Source organism: Typopeltis vanoorti, chromosome 11, assembly GCF_054136105.1.
Source record: "Typopeltis vanoorti isolate ZY-2024b chromosome 11, IOZ_Tvanoo_1.0, whole genome shotgun sequence".
NCBI classification, from domain to species: Eukaryota; Metazoa; Arthropoda; class Arachnida; order Uropygi; family Thelyphonidae; genus Typopeltis; species Typopeltis vanoorti.
Window position 1 is genome coordinate 104,264,702 of NC_143559.1, and position 21,408 is coordinate 104,286,109.

The 21,408-nt window shown below is 33.7% G+C and overlaps 1 protein-coding gene across 1 annotated transcript in view; it reads left to right on the plus strand.

Annotated features, from left to right (window-relative positions):
- The window catches only part of LOC150101895 (MAP3K12-binding inhibitory protein 1-like), an 81,887-nt gene that overhangs the window by 53,310 nt on the left and 7,169 nt on the right, over positions 1–21,408 (plus strand). The window contains exons 6-7 of the mRNA XM_090400677.1: positions 3,524–3,691; positions 9,784–9,881. Of these exons, the coding sequence (XP_090256803.1) occupies positions 3,524–3,691; positions 9,784–9,881 (266 nt within the window). The remainder of the gene's footprint in view (positions 1–3,523; positions 3,692–9,783; positions 9,882–21,408) is intronic.

Below are 21,408 nucleotides of genomic sequence, written 5' to 3' on the forward strand. Positions count from 1 at the left end.
TGCCTGCTTGCGGGATGAAAAACACCAGATAAACTGGCGAAAAAAACCCTACTGCCCGCGCCCAAGACCGGCTAACTTGGCTATGGCTGAGGAAGATCCTTCAGCTCCTCACGTCTCCGACGGGAATCGAACCTAGGACACTCCTTCCCCAGGCATATGGTTGCGAAGCGCAAAGCCACTAGGCTAACCGCGCGGACATATGGATTACTATGCACAGATTTTTAAAAGGATGATGAGATGTTGGAGAGAGTTCAGAGACAATTGACTTTGGTTTCTGGTCTCTGGAATGTGGAATATGAAAACAGATTGAGAGAATACAAATTACAGAGCCTGGTGATAGAAGTGTTGGATTCTGAATATATAGAGATTTGAGTAATTATTATTTGCTTCAGAATCCAACATGATCTTCCATCACATAAGCTAATCTTGTAATTGTTATTTAATGTAAATCACTTGTTTATAAATTAATATTCATATAACTACCTATAAGTTGATTTAATATTTAGTTATTTAATCAAGTATGTGTACTAATAAAGAAAAAACTGTATTAAAATATTAAGTTATTTTATTTATTGCTATGTTAATATTATAGGAGTTTGTATTTAACAGCGTATTAATTGAAATGTAAATATTCTATTATTTGTTCCTGTTTGTAGAGGTATAACGTTATGCAATGCCTCAATTTTATTATATTTTGTTTTGTTGTCATGGAAACGTATGTTAGATAGCTTGCACGAGTTTGGAACAGAGCGTGAGGGAGAATGTTGAAAGTTTACTGGAAAGGATTTTAGTTAAGGAGACCACGAGAACAATTTAGGCAGGAAGAAGGGATATATAAGCTAGGAACGCTGAAAAAAGAGGAGATATTCTAATTTGGCATTCGGAGGAAGGAAAGAAAAAATGAGATTGATTTGAGGAATCAGAGTGCGATATTGACGAGTCACTCAAGTAGCTAATTAAAGTCTGCTAGTCGTGGAGCAGGTTAGCTAGTAAGTTGCAGAATAACAAATAAAGCAACGGAAGATAGCTAAGTGACTACTGAATGACTAGCTGTACTTTAGTTGAGATTTAATTTCAGGGCTGACTTTTCAAGGACACATGGAAACTTGAAGCATAGCACGGAGTAACTAGAGAATAATTAGAGGCAACAAGGTTAAGTTTAACGATAGCTGTGTTAAGAATTATAGTGCCTAAAAGATTAATTGAATGCCAGAGGAATAGGCAACTGTGCATGAAAACTTCAAGTTAAGGAATTGTGTGTCACCTTAGTTCATGAGTGATTAGTAGAATACTGAATTGGTCAAGTAATGTCTAAGATAGTACAAGCGTTTTACTTCATGCAAGAACATTTAGCCATGTGAATTGTGACCATTAATTAATTCAGTTATTACTAGGAAGATTTGTTTTAATGAGTGCTGTTAATTCTTTAAAGTGTATAAAGTTATAAAAAGTGTTCGTATATAAGTAGATGAAGAAGGAAGATTACCGGTAAGAATATTCCAACCATTGATATTCCTATGCAGAGATATGTGTGTGTTTCTTCCTAAAATATCCCTATGTTAACAGTGACATTTTTGCGGAGATTAGCTGAAGTGTGGATTTAAAAGTGTATACTTGTGAAAAAGTGTTGCCGCCATTATATTGTATTTGAAACTTAAGTAACTGTGAGATATTTGTGTAAGTGGTTACCAAGGGACTTTATGACTTTGAGCTTTACCAAGTGTTTAATTGAATTTTGTGAAGGCTGTGTTTCGGACAACAGATTTACCATTGCTTAAAATTATATGACTGTATAATCAGAAGAGCTAAAATGTTTATAATATCTCATTTAGTGATTTGAACTTAAGTGTATAATTTGTGATCCTAAATTAAATGTTTGTTTTTGTTAATCTAAAGTTGTATTTTGCCTGAATCTCTTTTACTGCACCATCCATAAAAATATTCGAACCAAAGCGGGAGAGATGTGTAAGTTAAATAAACTCGGCCTGTAAACATAATAACAACATATAAAGGAGAAATAGTTGAGAGTTGGTTTTTCTTCAATTCTTGAACTAATTCAGATATAGAGTGGCGCAGGCTATAAATATAAATTTTTTCTATATTTGGATTAGAAATCAACTAGCAACCTATCAATTGTTTAAGAACATCGTAATAACTAAATATCGGATCCAAAGTATAGGTTAAGACGAAGTAGGATCCAACAGAAGGAAGAGGGGAGACATGATTGACATGTATAAGTTGATAAGTGGTAATTACCAAATTAACATGGGTGAGATTTCTCATCGAATATATGGAGACTGGGATAATTGGAAGCTGTATAAGGTGGTTGTGAGCAAGGGGATAAGGATAGGTTTATTACATAGAGAGTGAGGGGTGATTTGAATGCATGCCTGAGAGTGTGGTGAGTGCAGGGACAGTGGATATATTTAAGTCGAGGTATGATGAGCTGTACATGTGAGAATGGGACCTCCTACTATGAGTCTCTTTTGACTCTATAGGTCTGTTTTTAATAATAAATAAAAATAGTAATTATTTGAAGTTGCATTAATCATGACCTAGCTGTTTGATGTTCTTAAGTATAATGTACTGTGGCATTTGTTCACTTATACAATTATCAATAGCTGTTTTGGTCCTGGGAATTTCCAATAACAGCTGTTTTATTAGTACACAGAATTAGTTTGATGTCATTTTTACAGTGTTGTATAAAATTTTTAAACAGGTTTAAAAATTCTGCAGTTTCTTAACCAGTTTTAAAATTGAAATATTAAAACAAAATAATTATTTATCCATATTTATAATTTATTTACAATTAACTGAGACTTATCTTATGCAATTATTAGAATAAATACTTACATAGGCTAAAAATATGTGTAAAACTTTTATCAAGCAGAATTTTAGGTCAATTGCTGGCCTGGTTGGTTGAGTGGTTAGTGTATCTGCTCTCCAACCTACAGGCTGCTGGGTTGAATCCCACTGCAGGCCTGAATATTTGTGATTATACTGCTTATCGGAGGCCTGAAGTGGCTGAAAAACTTACATGTTTGATCAGGGTTTTCAGACTATGTAAAAAAAAGTGTAAAAATACAATAAAAAAATATAAAAATCAATATTAAAAAATTCCACAAAAGGTTTACAAATAAACCTTTTTGTGGGTAGGAGCCACATAAAATTTAGGTGTTCTTATGCTGATGACTTATATCTCTGGCTTTCATCTTTATACAATAATCACTTCTGAATAGACACTATTTTGAAGAATATTATAGCTTTAAATATAGCACCTACGTCCAGTTTTCTCTCACAGTAATGCCACTAAAATGTTACTTGCTTTTTGTGCTTTGCAAATATTATATATGCTGTGTAGCAGGTAACTATAAAAGCATCTTTCCCATATCAAAATCTCTATTGTAAGATGAGAAAAATTTAATGTTGCTCTGATGGTTTATATTACCCATTTGTTATGGTTTTTGTTTTTTAAAGTATGTCTATATAAAATTTGCAACCTTTCTCTGTATACCATTTTCAGTTTCCCGAGTAGTAAATCAGTGGGGCCCACAAACTCATCTGTATAGACCACATCAGACAAATGAACCAAATTCTCCTAGCAAGATACAAAAGGTGTCTGGTGATGAATTACCAGTAAGTGTAGAAGAAAGGCTAAAAAATGCAGAATTGCATTTAAAATTAAAATCAGGTGAGGTGAAGTCATCGTACTTTTCAGCATTGTTCCGATAACATTTTTTTAAAATGAATTAGGATAGTGTTTTTGCTTTTTATTTTTGTAATGAATTTAAAAGCAGCAGTTACTTTCTGTAATTATGAATCCTGACATCTAAATTACAGAAAACTAATCCTGCATTTATTTTATAGCTAAAATGAACTGTGTTTGAGAATAATTGTAATGTATGAACATTATAAGTGGTCATAATTATTGCATTAGTTTATAAGTTATCCACTAATTTTACTTGTAGTGATGTATATTCAAATGTAACTTTATAGTTAACAGGATCAATGATATATCCTACACCATGTAGCTGTGAATTTTTCTGTTCCAATTTCTGACTTGGTCTTTAGGTGAGAGATAATTTTCATAACTCAATTTGAGACCACTACAATCCTGCTTATTGAAGCCTGAAGTGGCTTGAAAAACATTCCATATGTGGTCTCAAACTATTATAGTATAGCTCTGAGTGATTCAACACTGTTGAATCACTCAGAACTATACAAACCATCTTGCAAACCACTGGCAACCATCGTTTTTCTGCTTCCTGTTGGGCTTGTATGAATGAGCTGAGTGAATTTCATATAAGTGAATGAAGGCTGCTGATTCTCTTATATGAAATATATACATTCATCTCAGTTTGCACCCAAGCTTTTTCTGATATTTAACTGAATTATGGTATGGTTTTACAAGTAACTCTTCATGATTTTTATTTTAGAGTCATAAACAAGGAAATCATAGATATAAACATTGCCACTATCTTGAATAATGGTTCTTCTCTGTATGTAATTGGGTGAGCATCAAATACATTAGAGATTCATATTATTTTCCCTGATCACTTTTTCATCAGAGGATTTCTAGCTGTTGAGGTATTTGATTCAACTTATGCCAAAAGAACCCTTACAGATTTCTGGGGCTGAAGAATGCCATATTCGTGATGCTTAGATAATAGAGATGCTCATATTAAACATTTGTGTCCTTGAAAGGTGTCATATCATTTTCTTACATTTAGTAATAATAATTGCTTTCTGGTGTATTGAAAATAACTTTCAGATTTCTGAAAATAGTAGTTCTGCCTTCCTTGTTCAGTGATTCTGAGATCCAGCTAATTCACTTGTAAATGCATTTTTTAATATGCTTAGCTGTCATCTTGATATGGGAATTTTCCATCATCGTCTAGCCCTTACATCAGGTGTATCAAACTGGCGGGCTGTGTGCAGCCCCCAAAGCAATTTCGTGCAGTCCCTGACGCCTCAAGAAAAGATTTTAAAAAAAGGATGATTGCTTTTTATAATAAAACAGAAATATCGTATTTACTCGAATATAACTCGCCCTCGCATATGACTCACACCCCTGTACCATGATTTTACTTTATGAAAAAAGAAATTAAAAAGTTTTGCATGTACTGTACATCGCACACGAAAATAAAGTTTAACCACTTTCGCATCAGAACAATAACTCGCTCCCAGAGGTAAACAACATGCCTTCCCCAACTGCAATTAGAGACAACTGGCATAAAAATGGCACTAACTAATGAATCACATGTCTCCTCCCACATTAACCATGCTCTTTAGACTTAAGTAAAACCATATGTTTCACCTGCAAACACAGTATCTAACTAAAATCTATTGTTTTTAGTTAGATGTGTATGTGAGTGCCCCACTAACTTAAACACAAAGCTGCAATAAAATTCGTAAACATGTTAAAACTAAGACATATAGAGTGAATGTTGTTAAGACAGTTTCAGATATTATGGAATTTGGTTAAAGAGAATTAGCATTTCAGTTAAAAAATGGCAGCTTGATTTTGTGTTTTGGTAACGCAATTTTTTGATAATACCACACCAGTCATATCCACATCTTCATAGCTGTTCTATCTCTATTGGCCTACCATTGCTGCCTATTTCACGTTCTGCTTTCACTTCTCAGACATTTGTGAAGGGTGTTCATTAAGTATCTAAAATCTTGTAAATTACTTGTAATTTTTACTTCGAATAATGGAAAGAAGATGACGCTATTTGGATAGATGACTTTGACAATGCACACAAGGAAACCGCTCTCAAGGCCGGAAGTAGCTCTAACGAAGAGGAGATTCTTGGTAAGTCATCCCCATTTTCAGTTTTTTTTTTTTTTCTGAAAACTTTAGTTTCTAAAAATCCCCGCATATATCTCTCACATTGATTTTTTAGCTTAATTTTTTTGGGGAAAAAAGTGCGAGTTATATTTGAGTAAATACGGTATCGATTTATTCGTTTTCATATGTCATTTATAGTCACAATATGGATGCAACGACCTGCTGTAATATTATTGCAGTAATAAAAATTTATATCGCAATTTCAATGTTAGATCCGATCCTAATCAATCATAAACTATATGGTTACAATATGGATGCAACAATCTGCTATAATATAATCGCAATAATAAAAATTTATGTCGCAATTTCAATGTTAGATCCGATCCTAATCAGTCATAAATTATATTTATGCTTTAATTGTTAATTTACAGCACGCTGCTGGTAGCGTACTGAAAAAGTTGACTTCTATTGGCTGCCAGCTGTTCACGTGATGCACAGCATATGCACTCATGGGAATTCAGCTATGAGTTTATAATTGCCTGCTACAATCAATCAGTGATCTTTGAAGTCAGTGTGCCGAACACGATTCAACGACAATCTAGCAGTGAGAGAATCCCTTTTATTATTATTTTTTATTTTTACTTACAATAGTATTGTGCACTGGTCTACAGTTTTGTGCAGTTTTATTCAAACATTTTTATAAAAATTGTTAATAACATTAATACTATATTTATTCACCGAGGCAATGTCGCTTTCCAAGCCAACAAGAAAAAGAAAAATTGCTGATGAGAGGAGAAAATTTCAAGAAAAATGGGAATTAAATTACTTCTGTACTGAAACAAAGGACAAAATTGTGTGCATTATTTGTAATGAAACAATTAGTGTCGCCAAAGAATATAATATAAAAAGGCACTACGATAAAATTCACAAAGAACAATATTCATGCTTTGAGGGTAAACTGAGAGAAGAAAAATTAAGAAATATGAAGAATTCACTTCGAAGTCAACAACAAGTATTTTCAAAAATTATGAAAGATAATGAATCAACAGTGAGAGCCAGTTATGAAATCAGCTATTTATTGGTGAAACATTCCAAACCTTTTAGTGACGGTTCCTTGGTTAAGGAATGTATGATAAAAGCAGCCGAAAACATATGTCAGAAAAATGTGCAAGTATTTTGCGATATTTCTTTGTCCAAAAATACTGTGATCGAAAGAATAACCAAAATGGCAGATAATCTGCGTGACCAGTTGCAAGAAATATCCGCAAACGTACAGTGCTTTTCAATTAACGAACGTTTCGATATTCACGATGGCTCAAGTTGCTTTGTTTCTTCGGGCTTGAGACGACAATATGAATATTACTGAAGAGTTCTTGGAAATGATTCCCATTCATGGAACCACTACAGGGGAAGTCATTTTTGACGCTGTGTGGGGCATTTTTGAAAAATATCAACTTCCTCTGAACAGGCTCATAGCAGTGACAACCGATGGTGCTCCAGCAATGACAGGCAAAAATAAAGATTTTTTGTCAAGACTTGTAGCAAAGTTAAAGGAAATGTATCCAGACATTCCAAAACTGCAATCTTTCCACTGCATTATTCCTCAGCAGGTCCTGTGCTCCAAAATGTTAGAAATGAGCAGCGTACTTAAGCCTGTGACAAATACCGTGAACTTCATCCTATCCAGAGGCCTCAATCACCCAACCAGTTTGCACAATTTCTAAAAGACTTGGAGAGTGAATTTGAAGGGCTACCTTATTACACAGAGATTCATTGGTTATCTTGTCATAAGGTTCTAAAAAGTTTTTTTTTTACTTTTAGAGGAGATCAAATTGTTCCTAGAAATGAAAAATCATGATGTTGCATTTCTTAATGATCAGACATGGGTACAAGATCTGGCATTCTTAGTTGATATTACAGGACATTTGAATGATTTAAATGTCAGACTTCAGGGGAAAGATCAGTTAATAACACACATGTATGATGCACTGGCAAGTTTTAGATGTAAGTTAGTTTTGTTTCAAAATCGTTTAAAACAGAATATTCTAAATTAGTTTCCTATGTGTGAACAGTTGAACAATAAGAATCAAAGTTTTACCTTTTCTCAATATTGTCCCAAACTAGAAAAGATAAAAGAAGAATTTGATAGGCGATTTAAAGATTTCAAGGAGCAAGAAGTTTTTTCACTTTTTACGTATCCTTTTTCCTTTAATTTCGAAAAAGCTCCTATTTGGTATTCAAATGGAACTTATTGATTTCCAAAATGATTCCATTCTAAATGCGAAATACCAAGAAGTTGGTGTACCAAAAATATACAGTTATTTAGGTCAAAAATATCTGGAAATAAAAAAGTTTGCAGCAAATATTCTATGTTATTTTGGAAGCACCTATTTATGCGAACAATTATTCTCATGAGTGAAAGGTAACAAAACAGGCCCACAGATCAAAATTAACCGACGTCAACATTTCTGCCTTAATGAAGGTCGTATGCTCACAATCTTTGAGTCCAAATTTTGACAGGCTGGTTAATAATAAACTTTGTCAAGTGTCAGGAAAAAAATAAAATACTGAAATTAAATTATTATAATTATATTATGCAAGTATATATATATATATATATATATATATATTTTTTTTTTAACCTGAAAATATAATTTTTCCCCCAAATATTTTCAGTAACATTTAAAAATTCCTTTAAAAATTCAAAATATAGCCCCCCCCCTGCCGCCGCCCAAAAAAAAAAATATATATAGAAGTATTTTATTTCAACAAAAACACAAAAAATTTCAAACTAACAGGACGCTATGTAAATTTTTAACTAATATTTAAGGAATTGACAGCGTATACTGGAAATATAGATTAAATAAACTTTAATATACACTTTCATAATGCCAGGGGGCACCATCAGGACTTTAGGAAAACGCTAGCTTCCTAGCTTCAGTCTCATTTGCTGTTATTAGTACTTGTGTGCACGTGTCTTTTTAGTAAGTTCCCAAGAAGATGGCAACGTGACGTTCGCCGAAATATCGGAAAGTGTATATTAAAGTTTATTTAATCTATATTTCCAATATACGCTGTCAATTCCTTAAATATTAGTTATCATGTCTAACCAGCGTATAAGCCTCTCAACAAGAAATATGTAAATTTTTGTGATGGTTATTAATGAGAGTTCATACTTTTTTTTTAGAATGTATAAATATATAAATATTTGATTTATTTAAATAAAATTTAATTTCGTTTTAATTTGGATTAAATGCTATCTATTGTAAATATTAATATAATAAAAATATTCTTTATATTATTTTTTTGAGTTGTCATAATCATTATACTATTATTTTATGTCTTGTAATGCTTAGAATAAATAAAATTTTTGTTATTAATTTTCCAATTTATTTATACTTATTTTTTCACTTCCCTTCGATTCTAATTAGTGTAGGTAGATGAAAATTTTTTGCAGCCCACTTGAGATACAGTTTTATAACAAATGGCCCACAGTCCAATTTGAGTTTGACACTCCTGCCTTAAATAATAGACTTGGTAGCATATCATGGTAAGGTAGCCTGGCTTCATAGAAACCTAATTAATGTTATAATGAATGCGAGAAAATACACGTGATTTGTGTATTCTCTGATGATTTTATCTATACTGTGGGATGAAAAACTTGAATTTTTGGGAGGGAATCCTTGCCCACTCTATGAAACTGGCCAACCTCGCCTTTGGTTGAAAAGCCCACTTAAAAATTTCTTTGCATCCTAGATGAAGTTTGAATGCAGTTGTTTCCTATCATAAACCATCATAATAAACCCATCTCAAAAGGCTGGGATTTTCTACCTCCTAAGCTTTACATATATATACTTTTATTTTTACTTTTCACTTTTACTCAGAATTATTTTTTTTAGCACATTTTAAATTTCCAGAAACAAATTTCAGAATATAATGGAATAGAAGAATAAAGAAATTAACTAGTTTTTGAAACTTTTTTTTTTATATAGGAAGTCCAGTTCCTGCAGATATTTATTCAAGGTTGAAAAAAGTGGAAGATAGGATTCTTTATTTGGAAGGTTTATCTCTTGATTATTTTGACAGTGTGGTAAGCAATAGTTGTTTTTTTATCAATAAGATATTGCATAATTTTTTTCTTGCTTTTCTAATTTCAGTAACTTTTATATTGCTTTTATTGTTGTTGTTATTGAAATTTTATTGTTCAGTCAGATGATTTTTGTATCTAGAACGAAGCATTCTAGGAGATATCAAAATTTTACATAGGTGGTGTAGACCACCCACGTTATGCAATATTCACCAGGGGAAGATAAAATTCAGTCTATTTTTATTATGAGAGACTTTTTAAATGGCTCCATCCTCTTAGTTCAATGTGGTCTTCTGGTGAATTGCAAGGATGATTGGAGAGCAATCCCATGCAGAGAAGGTGAAGTCAAGGAGGGTAACCCAGATAAGGCTAACCTACCTGGGTATCAGTCATCTTTGCAGTTTAGTTTCAATGGTTTTTTGGTTGTTCATCTGCATGATATCATTTTCTTACATTTAGTAATAATAACCGCCTTCTGGTGTATTGAAAATAACTTTCAGATTTCTGAAAGTTATTTTTAGAAAACTCTATGATATAAAAGAGCTGAGGCCTATCTGTCTTTCTTTCTCCTAATACTATCAGGCTCTTTTACACCCCTATACTACTCTAGGCCTATGATGAGCACCCCTTTACTTTTTCACCTAAATAAAGGTTGAAAGGTTCGGGAGTGGCCTGTCCCATAATGCATAGCTTTATACACATCTGACAGGATGTGTGCCTTGCATTATGGGATGCTAAGGGGATGTGAAGTCATAAAGAGACTTCATGTCCAAACTTTGTTTGCTTACACTTGGATAAAGGATGGCCAAGAAATTATATTCTTTATTTATCTATAATTTATAGTATAACTAAGTGAAAAAAAACTTTCAACATAATATCAGTTGCTTTTCAAAATTTCTTGAAGCTTTTTTAATGCATTGATTACTTTCTACCTGGCCATAATGTGTGGATAATATTATCATTTCCTAGATCCTTTAAAAGTGTTATTTAACAACTGTTTTAGCATTTTATTTTTACTCTGAGTTAGAAAGTGTGTTATACTTAATAAGAAGTTATTAAATTGTCCATTATATCCCATAATGAACAGCACACTTTGTTCAGAGGACATGTAGATTGGTGTACATTATGGTTGGTCACATAACACTGGTTTTCACCTTTACTGATAACTGACTCTAAACATAATATGTGGCATATGCATCTTCAAGAAAGTGTTTTGCATTATGGGATACAAAGAGTAATTTGATTGGAAATCAATGCTAAGAAGAAACTTTATGCATAAATGCTGTGGTCTGTGAATGAAAACAAGAGTACCAGTATTGTAAAAATATCTCTGCACTCTATCATAATTTCATCATTATTTCTGTCATTCGTATAATTTTATGATATATAATAAACTCATGATTAATGAAAAGGAATTTTCTAGGTGCTAGGCGAACTTTACCAGTGAAATACCACCTTTCATAGGAGAAGCTTGAAGTGATGATGCTGTGTTTGGTCTCCAAAGCAGAGATTTGTATTTCTGTCTATGCATGAGTTCTGTACAATATTTTTACAAGTCTGTCTTCTCCTACATCATGTATCCCTGCTCTTTTTCTGTAACATGGCAGTAAATTCAAATAGACATATTGTCACTGCATCTAAAAGAAAAACCAAACCTTTCAAAAATGCCATAAAAAATCTCTTCCACATTTACTGTACCATCACCTTACATGCATCCAGTGCTAATCTCCTTTTTTAACTGAATCCCAGATTACTGCTACAACAACCATAATCCATCTTAATTGTATGTACATAGATTCTTCATTCTATGTACATACAATCTGTACAATTTCTTCTCCCATTGGTTGTTCCTTGCAAGAAGATGCCTAATCTTTAATCTCCTCTTTTTGATTTCCTGTGGCTTAAGTTTTCCTTTCTCATTATGTATCATTTATCTGCTGTCTTACCCCCCAATTCTGAAAATCATTTTCCTCTTTGATTGCTTATCCTTGGAACTTGATTTTCTAATTTCACTTGACTGATTTGGAAGAGAAGTTGAATTTGCTGTAAGCCATGACCTAAAGAAAATCATTCACCTACCAATCAGAATACTCAGCCCATTCCACTGACTCAATGGTAGGTATTTTCTTAACCAGTGCTTCTTCCAGGTATGCTTTTAAGGCAACCTCCCCTCTTTAGAATCCAGATCCTGATCTCCTAGAAGTTTCACCTCTAGTGGAATGTCTTCTCCTTAGTCATTTACAATCTCACTTCTCTGTATTTAAGTTTTGTCGATTTGGAAAAGGCATATGACAAGGTGCCAAGAGAGAAGCTATTCAATACGCTAAAGTTATATGGTGTCAATGGGGCATTATATCAAGCAATGCTTAGTCTTTATTTGAGTTGTAAGTCAGCAGTTAGAATTGAAGGAAGTACAGGAAGATGGTTTAATATTAAATCTGGTGTGAGACAAGGATGTACATTATCCCCTCTGTTATTCATTATCTATATGGATCAATTATGAAGGAAAGTGGTATTAAACATGATATCAAAATTGGAGATGTTAACGTCAGCTCTTTGCTTTATGCGGATGATGTTATACTTCTAAATAAATCCGCTACAAGTCTGCAAGATTCTCTGACTAAATTGAATAACTGTTGTAATAGATATGGTATGTAGGTCAGCGATAAAAAGACAAAGACAATGAAAATAGGCAGAATCATTGAAAATGTCAACTGTGTTGGAAATGGAGAACCTGTGGAACAAGTAAAACATTTCAGCTACTTAGGCACGATTTTTTAGTGAAGATGGTAAATTAAATATAGAAATAGACAACAGAATCAGCAAAGCTGGTATGGTGGGAAGTCATTTGAATTAATTCATATGGAATAAGAGAGAAATTAGTCAGAACACTAAATTAGCTGTGTACAAGACAGTGTTCAAACCAGTTTTAACTTATGGATCTGAGAGCTGGATCAGAAGTAAAACACTTGACCAAAGACTTGAGACCGCAGATATGAGAGTCCTGAGAAAGATTAGAGGCGTGAACAGATGGCATCAATGGCAATATCATATTAAAAACGAGGATATTAGGAAAGAACTTGACTTTGTCGGCATCCAGGAATGCGTTAGCAGAGCTAATCTCAGGTGGTATGGTCACTTAAACAGAATGGGCGAAGAAAGATTAGCAAAACAAGTGTTCTCTGCCAGGTTGGCAGCAAAACGACTCAGAGGAAGACCAAGATATAGGTGGATTGACATGGTGCAAAGTGCCTTAGATGATAGAAATATAAGATCTGATAATGTTGGAGTCTTGACAAGTAACAGACTGATTTGGAGGAAAATTGTAAATAGGAAGTTAGTAATGATGTAAATTTTTCATGTAGTACTGTCATTTCCTGTACACTCCTTGAGGGTACATGGCAGGAATTTGATGATGATAATGATCTCATAGAAGTTTCACGTCTAATGGAATGTCTTCTTCTTAGTCATTTACAATTTCACTTCTATGTTCAGACCATGTTTTATATTCTCCATATCTAGATACTTTTTTTGTGATTGTGTTACAGAAATTATCCATGTAGAAATGAAGGCCCCTATTCTGTTCAAACTTCATACATAATATTCAAGCCTAGTTTTCCCAAGAAGCATGTCAGAGCGATCCAAGAAAGGAGCAGGGGACATATATTGTCAATTTGGTTGGCCAAATGCTTAATGTACCCACTCTCCGACCAACAGGGTTTCATCACTAGAGCAGGTTTCCAGATTATGTAAAAATAAATAAAAAAATACACAAAAAACAAATAAAATAATTATTAAAAATGATTTTATTTATTATAGTCCACCCATAGTGCTGAAGTACTATAAGTTTGCAAAATTTTGTGGCTAGGAGACAAAAAAAAATGTGGCTTGAGACAAAAAGGCCACCTTCATTTATGAACACTATGTCTACAACTTGCAATATAATGATTAACAAGACTAAGTCTGACTTTGGAATGATTAAATGTTGGACACTTTCCCCTGCACCACCGACAGTCATGCCTTCTGGTATGACTGTCCTTTGCAAAATCTGGCACAGTCCATCTCTACTCTCGCTCCTCTCTCTCAACTCCCAGGTGACAGTATTCAACCATTACCTATAAAGCTGACCTCTGGTGTCATTTCTTCTCATCCAACTCCTGCATAGATGATCAAAGCAACATCTTCACCTTTATCTGAAACATTTCATTGCATGCTTCCTTGCCTTCCGACAGAAAGACATCAGAAAAATATTGAAAAAATGTAGATACTGAAAAGGCTTCTGCTCCTCATGGTATTTCATAAATTATGCCTAAGAGAGTACTCTTTAACTATAACTCTTGCCTTTAATATCTCTGCACTATCTTATACTTAGAATGCATTCAACCCCTAGAGCAGTGGTGTTCAACCTTTTTTACTACGTGAGCTACTTTTCTATAAAAAGTTATTCGGCGATCTACTCTCTCTCTTATATAGATCACATTCCCAACCTGATATCTGATTACGCACAAATAAACAACTAAAAACTTTATTTGTGTATTTAAAAATTTATTTATTACTTTTAATTATTTTAATATAACGAAAAAAAACAAATATATTGGAATAAAATATTTATTTCTCTACTTTGGAAAACCAAAGTTAGAAAAAACAGCAGATTGATTACAAACTCACAAGTTACAAGAAATGCTGGTTGATTAAAAGAAAAAAATGTTAACGTAAAATTTGGCATTGTTTGGACCTCGCAATATTTTCATAGTCAAGTTGATATGAAAAAGTGGCCAATCGCAGACAATCATCCAAATGATCATTTGTAATTTGGTTTCTTAATCGATTTTTTATGACGGTCATATTTGAAAAAGTGGATTCTGACAAGTATGTCGATCCGAAACACGGCAGAATTTTTCACGTAATATCAGTTAATATTGCAAATTTTTCATGTGCATACTTCCAAATGATTTCATTGTTTATTGATTTTAAATGTAAACTATTCTGAATGTTTATTATCTCAAATTCTACTTCAGCTTGGTTTATATCAAACAGCCCGCTAATTTTATTTGAAATTTCTGTGATGTTCAAGTTTTCTTGAAATGGATTATAGATAAAAGATACAATCGTTTCAGTTTTATTAAAATCTTTAAATCTTGAATTTATTTCTTCCTCAACTAATTTTATTTCATGAATAAATTCTTTTAAATCATAGCAAAGCATTTCTTGTTTTGTTCAAAAAATTTTAATAAATATGAATCTAAATTTGCGGTCATTTATATTTTTCTTTAATAAAAGTAAGTATTGTTGGAAAGTTTTATTGAACTTAGCATGTCAATTAAATTTTTATCTCTACTTTGTAACTCTAAATTTAAATTGCTTAATTTCATTTTATCACTCAATTGTGCATAAATATCTCCTTTTTCATCAAGTAAATTTTTTATATCGTTAATTAATACAAGAAATCTTTCTAAAAATTGACTTCTGCTGAGCCAGCAAACATTATTGTACAACAGAAGTTCCCTATCATCATCTGCCTGTAATTTAAATTTGCCGTTGCAGGGCTTTTCCTCAAATAGAATTTGCAATTTTAAATGTAATATCCAAAACATCTTTTGTGTTTAATCTTTTACTAGACAGTACTTATTGGTGAATAATACAGTGGTATGTTAAAAAATCTGGATATTTGTTATCGTTTTTACATAATGAAATGAAGCCCGATTTATTACCTATCATTGCAGGAGCACCATCAGTAGTAATAGCCACAAATTTAAAAAGCGAAAGTTTGTGTTGTTTCACAAATTCATCAAATGCCGAAAAAATGTCTTCTCCTCTAGTCCTTCCCAATAATGGTATAATTTTCCAAAGTTCTTCTTTATTTGAATAATCTTGAAATACCATGCGAATAAATACCATTAAATGAGCAATATCAGTGAAGTCGTTTGATTCATCAAATTGTAATGAAAATGCAACACAGTGGTGAATGTCTAACCTGGCCTGGAAATCTTTCTCCGGCAATTGGAACTCTTCCTTTCAGCAATTTGAAACTTTGTCTGCGGCCTAGAAGATGTCTCGAATTGAGAAGCTCCTTTCTGAAAGCGGGAAACTCCTCTCTCAAGCAACATGGATCCGGGTAGTCTAACGTCGACTCTGGACTGGGTGGCCTCCTCTCTGACAGCAATTCTGGAACAGGGACCTCTTCTGCTTGCTTCAGTCCCTTTTTATTAGGCCTCCTCTGACACCTCGCATGAAGTTTGGCAAACCCCCCCCCCAAAAAAAAGAATCAGTATGATGCTTTCATCTTAAGTTTCAAGTTCGGCATGACTTTTGTTCTCCTCCGCTTTCTTTTGATTGTAAGTTGCTGGCCATCGGAAAGTTGTTTGAACTCTTTCTGACTGACTGCGAAGATAAATTGAAAACCAAACGGCTATTTTTCTGGCATCCTTAATAATAATTAAGGGGATACAAATCCCTTGTTGTTCAACTGCCAGTAAGCAAAAACTCTAAGATTGAGAACTACGAATCTATGAGTTTCATATATATATATATACCGAAAAACTATCGGCGAATCCAAGTGTAAATAACCACTTGGTAGTACAACACCAAGGCAACTCGAAGCAAAGGTGGAGCAAGATCCCTCACAAGGGATTTGTATCTCCTTAATTATTATTAAGGATGCCAGAAAAATAGCCGTTTGGCTTTCAATTTATGTCATAATATACAAACACACCTTTATGGCATTCGTATAGTAAAGGTATGTAAGTTCTTTTCACTTAAATCTTGTTATCTTCCAGGTCTACCTACTCACTGGTGTGACCTCAAAAAAGGTTGAAACCGGTCTGGGTAGTGACCTCTCCTCATAATGTAATTACAGTATTACATCCCCTAGGGGCTGTGTTTTTACATATTTACCGATATACCGAAAAACGACAGTTTTTCGGTGTGTATATATATATATATATATACATATGAAACTCATAGATTCGTAGTTCTCGATCTTAGAGTTTTGCTTACTGGCAGTTGAACAACAAGGGATTTGTATCCCCTTAAGGATGCCAGAAAAATAACCATTTGGCTTTCAATTTATGTCATAATCTTATGACTTGGATTCGCCGATAGTTTTTCGGTATATACATATATATATATATATATGTGAAACTCATAGATTCGTAGTTCTCGATCTTAGGGTTTTGCTTACTGGCAGTTGGGCAACAAGGGATTTGTATCCCCTTAATTATTATTAAGGATGCCAGAAAAATAGCTGTTTGGATTTCAATTTATGTCATAATATACAAACAACACATCTTTATGGCATTCGTATGGTAAAGGTATGTAAGTTCTTTTCACTTAAGCCTTGTTATCTTACAGGTCTACCTACTCACTGATGAGACCTCAAAAAAGGTTGAAACCGGTCTGGGTAGTGACTTCTCATAATGTAATTACAGTATTACATCATCTAGGGGCTGTGTTTTTACATTATGAGAAAATATCAAGGATAGTGAGGGAGCTTGCTCCACCTTTGCTTCAGGTTGCCTTGGTGTTGTACTACCAAGTGGTCATTTACACTTGGATTCGCTGATAGTTTTTCGGTATCGGTATATATATATGAAACTCATAGATTCGTAGTTCTCGATCTTAGAGTTTTGCTTACTGGCAGTTGAACAATAAGGGATTTGTATCCCCTTAATTATTATGATTTCAGAGATGTTTGCACTTAGAGCCTGCAAGCCTTTCTCATATATACATACAAGTTTCAATAACAATCTTTCTAATGCTGCCATGTACAGCTTCAGCGACAAAAACATTGCCTTTATTTTTAACACTCTAACTATTCTTATTAAAGTAGTATATACAGTTAGTTTCAAAAGAGTTATTTACAAAAACATCTAATTCAAACTATACCGAGACAAATAAAGTTTATTTTTTTTACAATATTCACATGGGACTTAACCTAAGTAAAAAATCGATGTAATGTGCTTTGGAATATTTAATATTAAGGTCGCTTAAATTTAATATTAAATTTAAGTGACAATAGAGTTTTTACACTTTGCTTATAATCGTATTCACTAGGCTTGCTCTTTGACTTCCACTGATCCAAATTAATTCATTTACCTGGACTTATAAGAAAATTACTGATTTGACAATTTTAACGAAAAATAAATAAACAATAGCAATACACTTAAAGCGAATTAAAAATAATACAAAATAATGATAAATAAAATTATGTTTTCAGTTTTAATTAAATTTGTAAGTAAGGAGGAATACACAAGAGTTCGATTGCGATCGACGGGTTGAACACCCCTGCCCTAGAGCATGGAAGTAAACCTCTATACAGCCAATTTCACCCTCCACTTCCTTTCCAAAAAAAAAGTGGCTATCATCAAACTATTGAACATATTGCATCCTGCCTTGATGCTGAAGTAATGGAGAAGCCTGAACAGTCAACTTCAATACCTAGAGAATTGTCAGCTAATCAGTGACCACTTGGATTCTGCCAGTCAAGACCTCCACAGATCTCCTCACCTATATCGTCCACCTCTGGATAAATGTGCAGATAGGATTCAGCATCAAGAGCTTCTCAGCAAATTGCCATCTTATGGTCTGCCTTCCACTCTTTGTATTTGGCTTGCGAGTCTTCTCTCAGGTTGTTTACTGTGTATAATGGTGGAAGGTGTGTTCTCTCTTCAGATTTTCCTACTGATTCAGGTGTTCCTCAGGGCTCTATATACATAAATGACCTTCTCTCACTGATCTCAAACCCTATTCACAGTTTTGCTGAAAACAGCATGCACTATTTCTCCTACTCATACAAATATTGCATTGCTGTGATCTCCAGCTGCTGGCTGTTGTCACCCAACCAATCAGTTTCAGTTGTCTCTTCTGCAGATATTTCCATGAGCACTGCTCAACACAACTGACATCAATCATGTTCTTTTTCCGTTTCTTTTAAACTCTCAATATTATGAGCATCAACTGTCTACATCTTTTTACAGTTGAATGACTGCTTCATCAAGCCTGCTACTCCCATTCATCTTTCATTCCATTCACCTCAGTTCTGTGGAATGGTGTAAACGGGGGAGGGGGTCTATTATTTATCTTCTAGTGCTTTTTTATTAATATCTATTTTATCTCTTCAATATCTCTTTAAGCTATGCTGCCTTCCGCACTTGCCTTCTTATTCTTTGAACACCAGAAAATTTATTTGAAAAGCTGTGCCACTGATGTCCGTTTTCTAGTAACAAGAAATGTTAAGTGAATCCAGTAGTTTTCCCATTACATTCAAATTATCCTTGATTAATTAATATCTGCAGTCGTGGTCTACTATCTATCCTTTCTACTGGGTTCCTGCTAATAGGCTCTAATATTTTTTTTCGGAACAGTGCATCAAAAAATTAAGTATCAGGCAGCACTCTGTTAACATTTAAACAACACATTTATTTTACATAAAACAATTTACACTATTATTGCAATAAAGAAAAATTTGTTTAGTTCAGCTCTACATAAAACAATTAGCTTAAAATGTCCTTTCAATTCATGAAAATTATGTCACATAAATAACCATTCTCTTCCAAATACAAATTACTATCCTAAGTAATGGTACCTATTAATAAACTGTTACTTCTTAACTAACAGTTTATCTTTTATATTTTTTGTTTAACAGTTTATCTTTTTATATTTTGCACATAAAAAAATATTATTATGTGCAAAAGCTCTTTCCTTCCGATGCTAAGATAATTCTATAGGCAAAATGCACCATTGACAAACAATTACTCTCTGACTGTTACACATATAAATTTCTATTAATTATCAAACATCTAATTTTCAACCATTAACTCTGCTCAATTTTATCAGCCTCAACTTAACAGTCCACTAATAAAGTTCTCCTATTATTCAAGAAAATTGAACAAACGGATCAACTCACTTTATGGCTGCTACCCACTGTGTACTTGGCTTCGAACTGGAGTCCTGATCCTTTTCTCCCCCTGCTTATTGCCGGCATTAGACTTGTTGACGACTTTCTGAGATGGTGTCCTTCCGGTGCACAGGCGAAGATTCTTGGCTCAGGAGTATTTGCATGCGCGTTGAATGTAACGGAGCAATTCTTTCCCGCTCGAAAATTCCTTCTCCTCGGACAATAGCTCTCGGCGAAGAGTTGTCATCAGGTCTATGCTTTGCCTGGCAGATCAGCTCCTATCATCTTTTCTTTCAGGCCTCTGGCATGATTCCTGCTGAAGTCGCGTCCTCGATGGCTTACATCTGACAGACAACCGCTGCCGACTTCTCAATAACGACCTCTGGACAACCAATGAGAACTCCTGGAACTGATACTCGATCTTCCGGCCAACACCTTTTATTCGCCTTCTTTCGTATCCCTGCACAAAGATATGAGACCCCGAACATTTTTGTGCGGTCCCTTGTTCTTCCACTGACGATGACCCTTTCTTTGTTCTTCTCGTGTACTCCTTTAATCCTATTTGTTTCGGGCAGCGGACATTCGTCTGAAGTTTGTCGGTCCGTTTAACACTGACCTTGAGTATTTACAGGTGGACTTCACAAACAAATTTTATGTCCTTATAAGGAGCTAACATATACGGTTTTCTGGTAGCAAGGTATTGTTAGTTCAACACATTCTAGAATTTTCGTTTCAGGGCAGCAAGTATGGACAATTCCCATAGGGATTATTTACATTAACCAACTGTTTTAAATATACATAGACATACAGGTTATTTTTATAACATCCTTACAGGGCTTGACTTCTGTAAAAATTGATGTAAGGCTTTCTGGCATTATTAAGCTACATCAAATTTTTACAATGGCTTCCCTATGAAGTATTCCCCAAGGACTACAGCCCCCACTTCTTCAACATGAATATTAGCAGATTACTTTTTTTGTGATCCCTGCCCACACATAGCACCAGTTTGTTATAGATTTTGTAGCCTCTTATTTGTGAGAGTGATATTAAATAAAAATGTCTGATTTTATCACAGATTTTTTTTTATTGGTTATATGCACTGATGCAGATTTTGTTTTTTTATTATCATTCATTTATTTAAAAATGAATATATGACTAGTTTTGCTCTCACTAAAACTGGTGGCTTCATCAAAGTTTAAATAAAGCATAAAAAATATATAAAAACAACAAATTGTCGAAATGAAAAATTGTTAACAAAAAGAAGATAAATTGATTCATCTTAAAACATAATGGGAAGTTATGTGCCTTGCATTAGTTGTCATCAGGCAAAGACTGGTGGTGATTGTTGGCAAAATTGAAAGCTGAGATGTCAAAGGATTTAGTAAGAGATTATCAGATTTCATTTAATATGAGACCTTGATTTCTGTTCAGAAATCCATAAGTGGATAACTGTAACAGATTCTTTTAGAAGTCTGGCATAAATGTGTTCTTCCAAATGCAGCATAGTGAAAATATCTCAGTTTACTATGCAGTTAGTGGATGAGATATGGGTGGCCAGATTTTCTTTTCTTTTATATTCAACATCTCCAATAGTCTTTCTTTTCCCACTTCATATCTATGGCTTATATGGATATG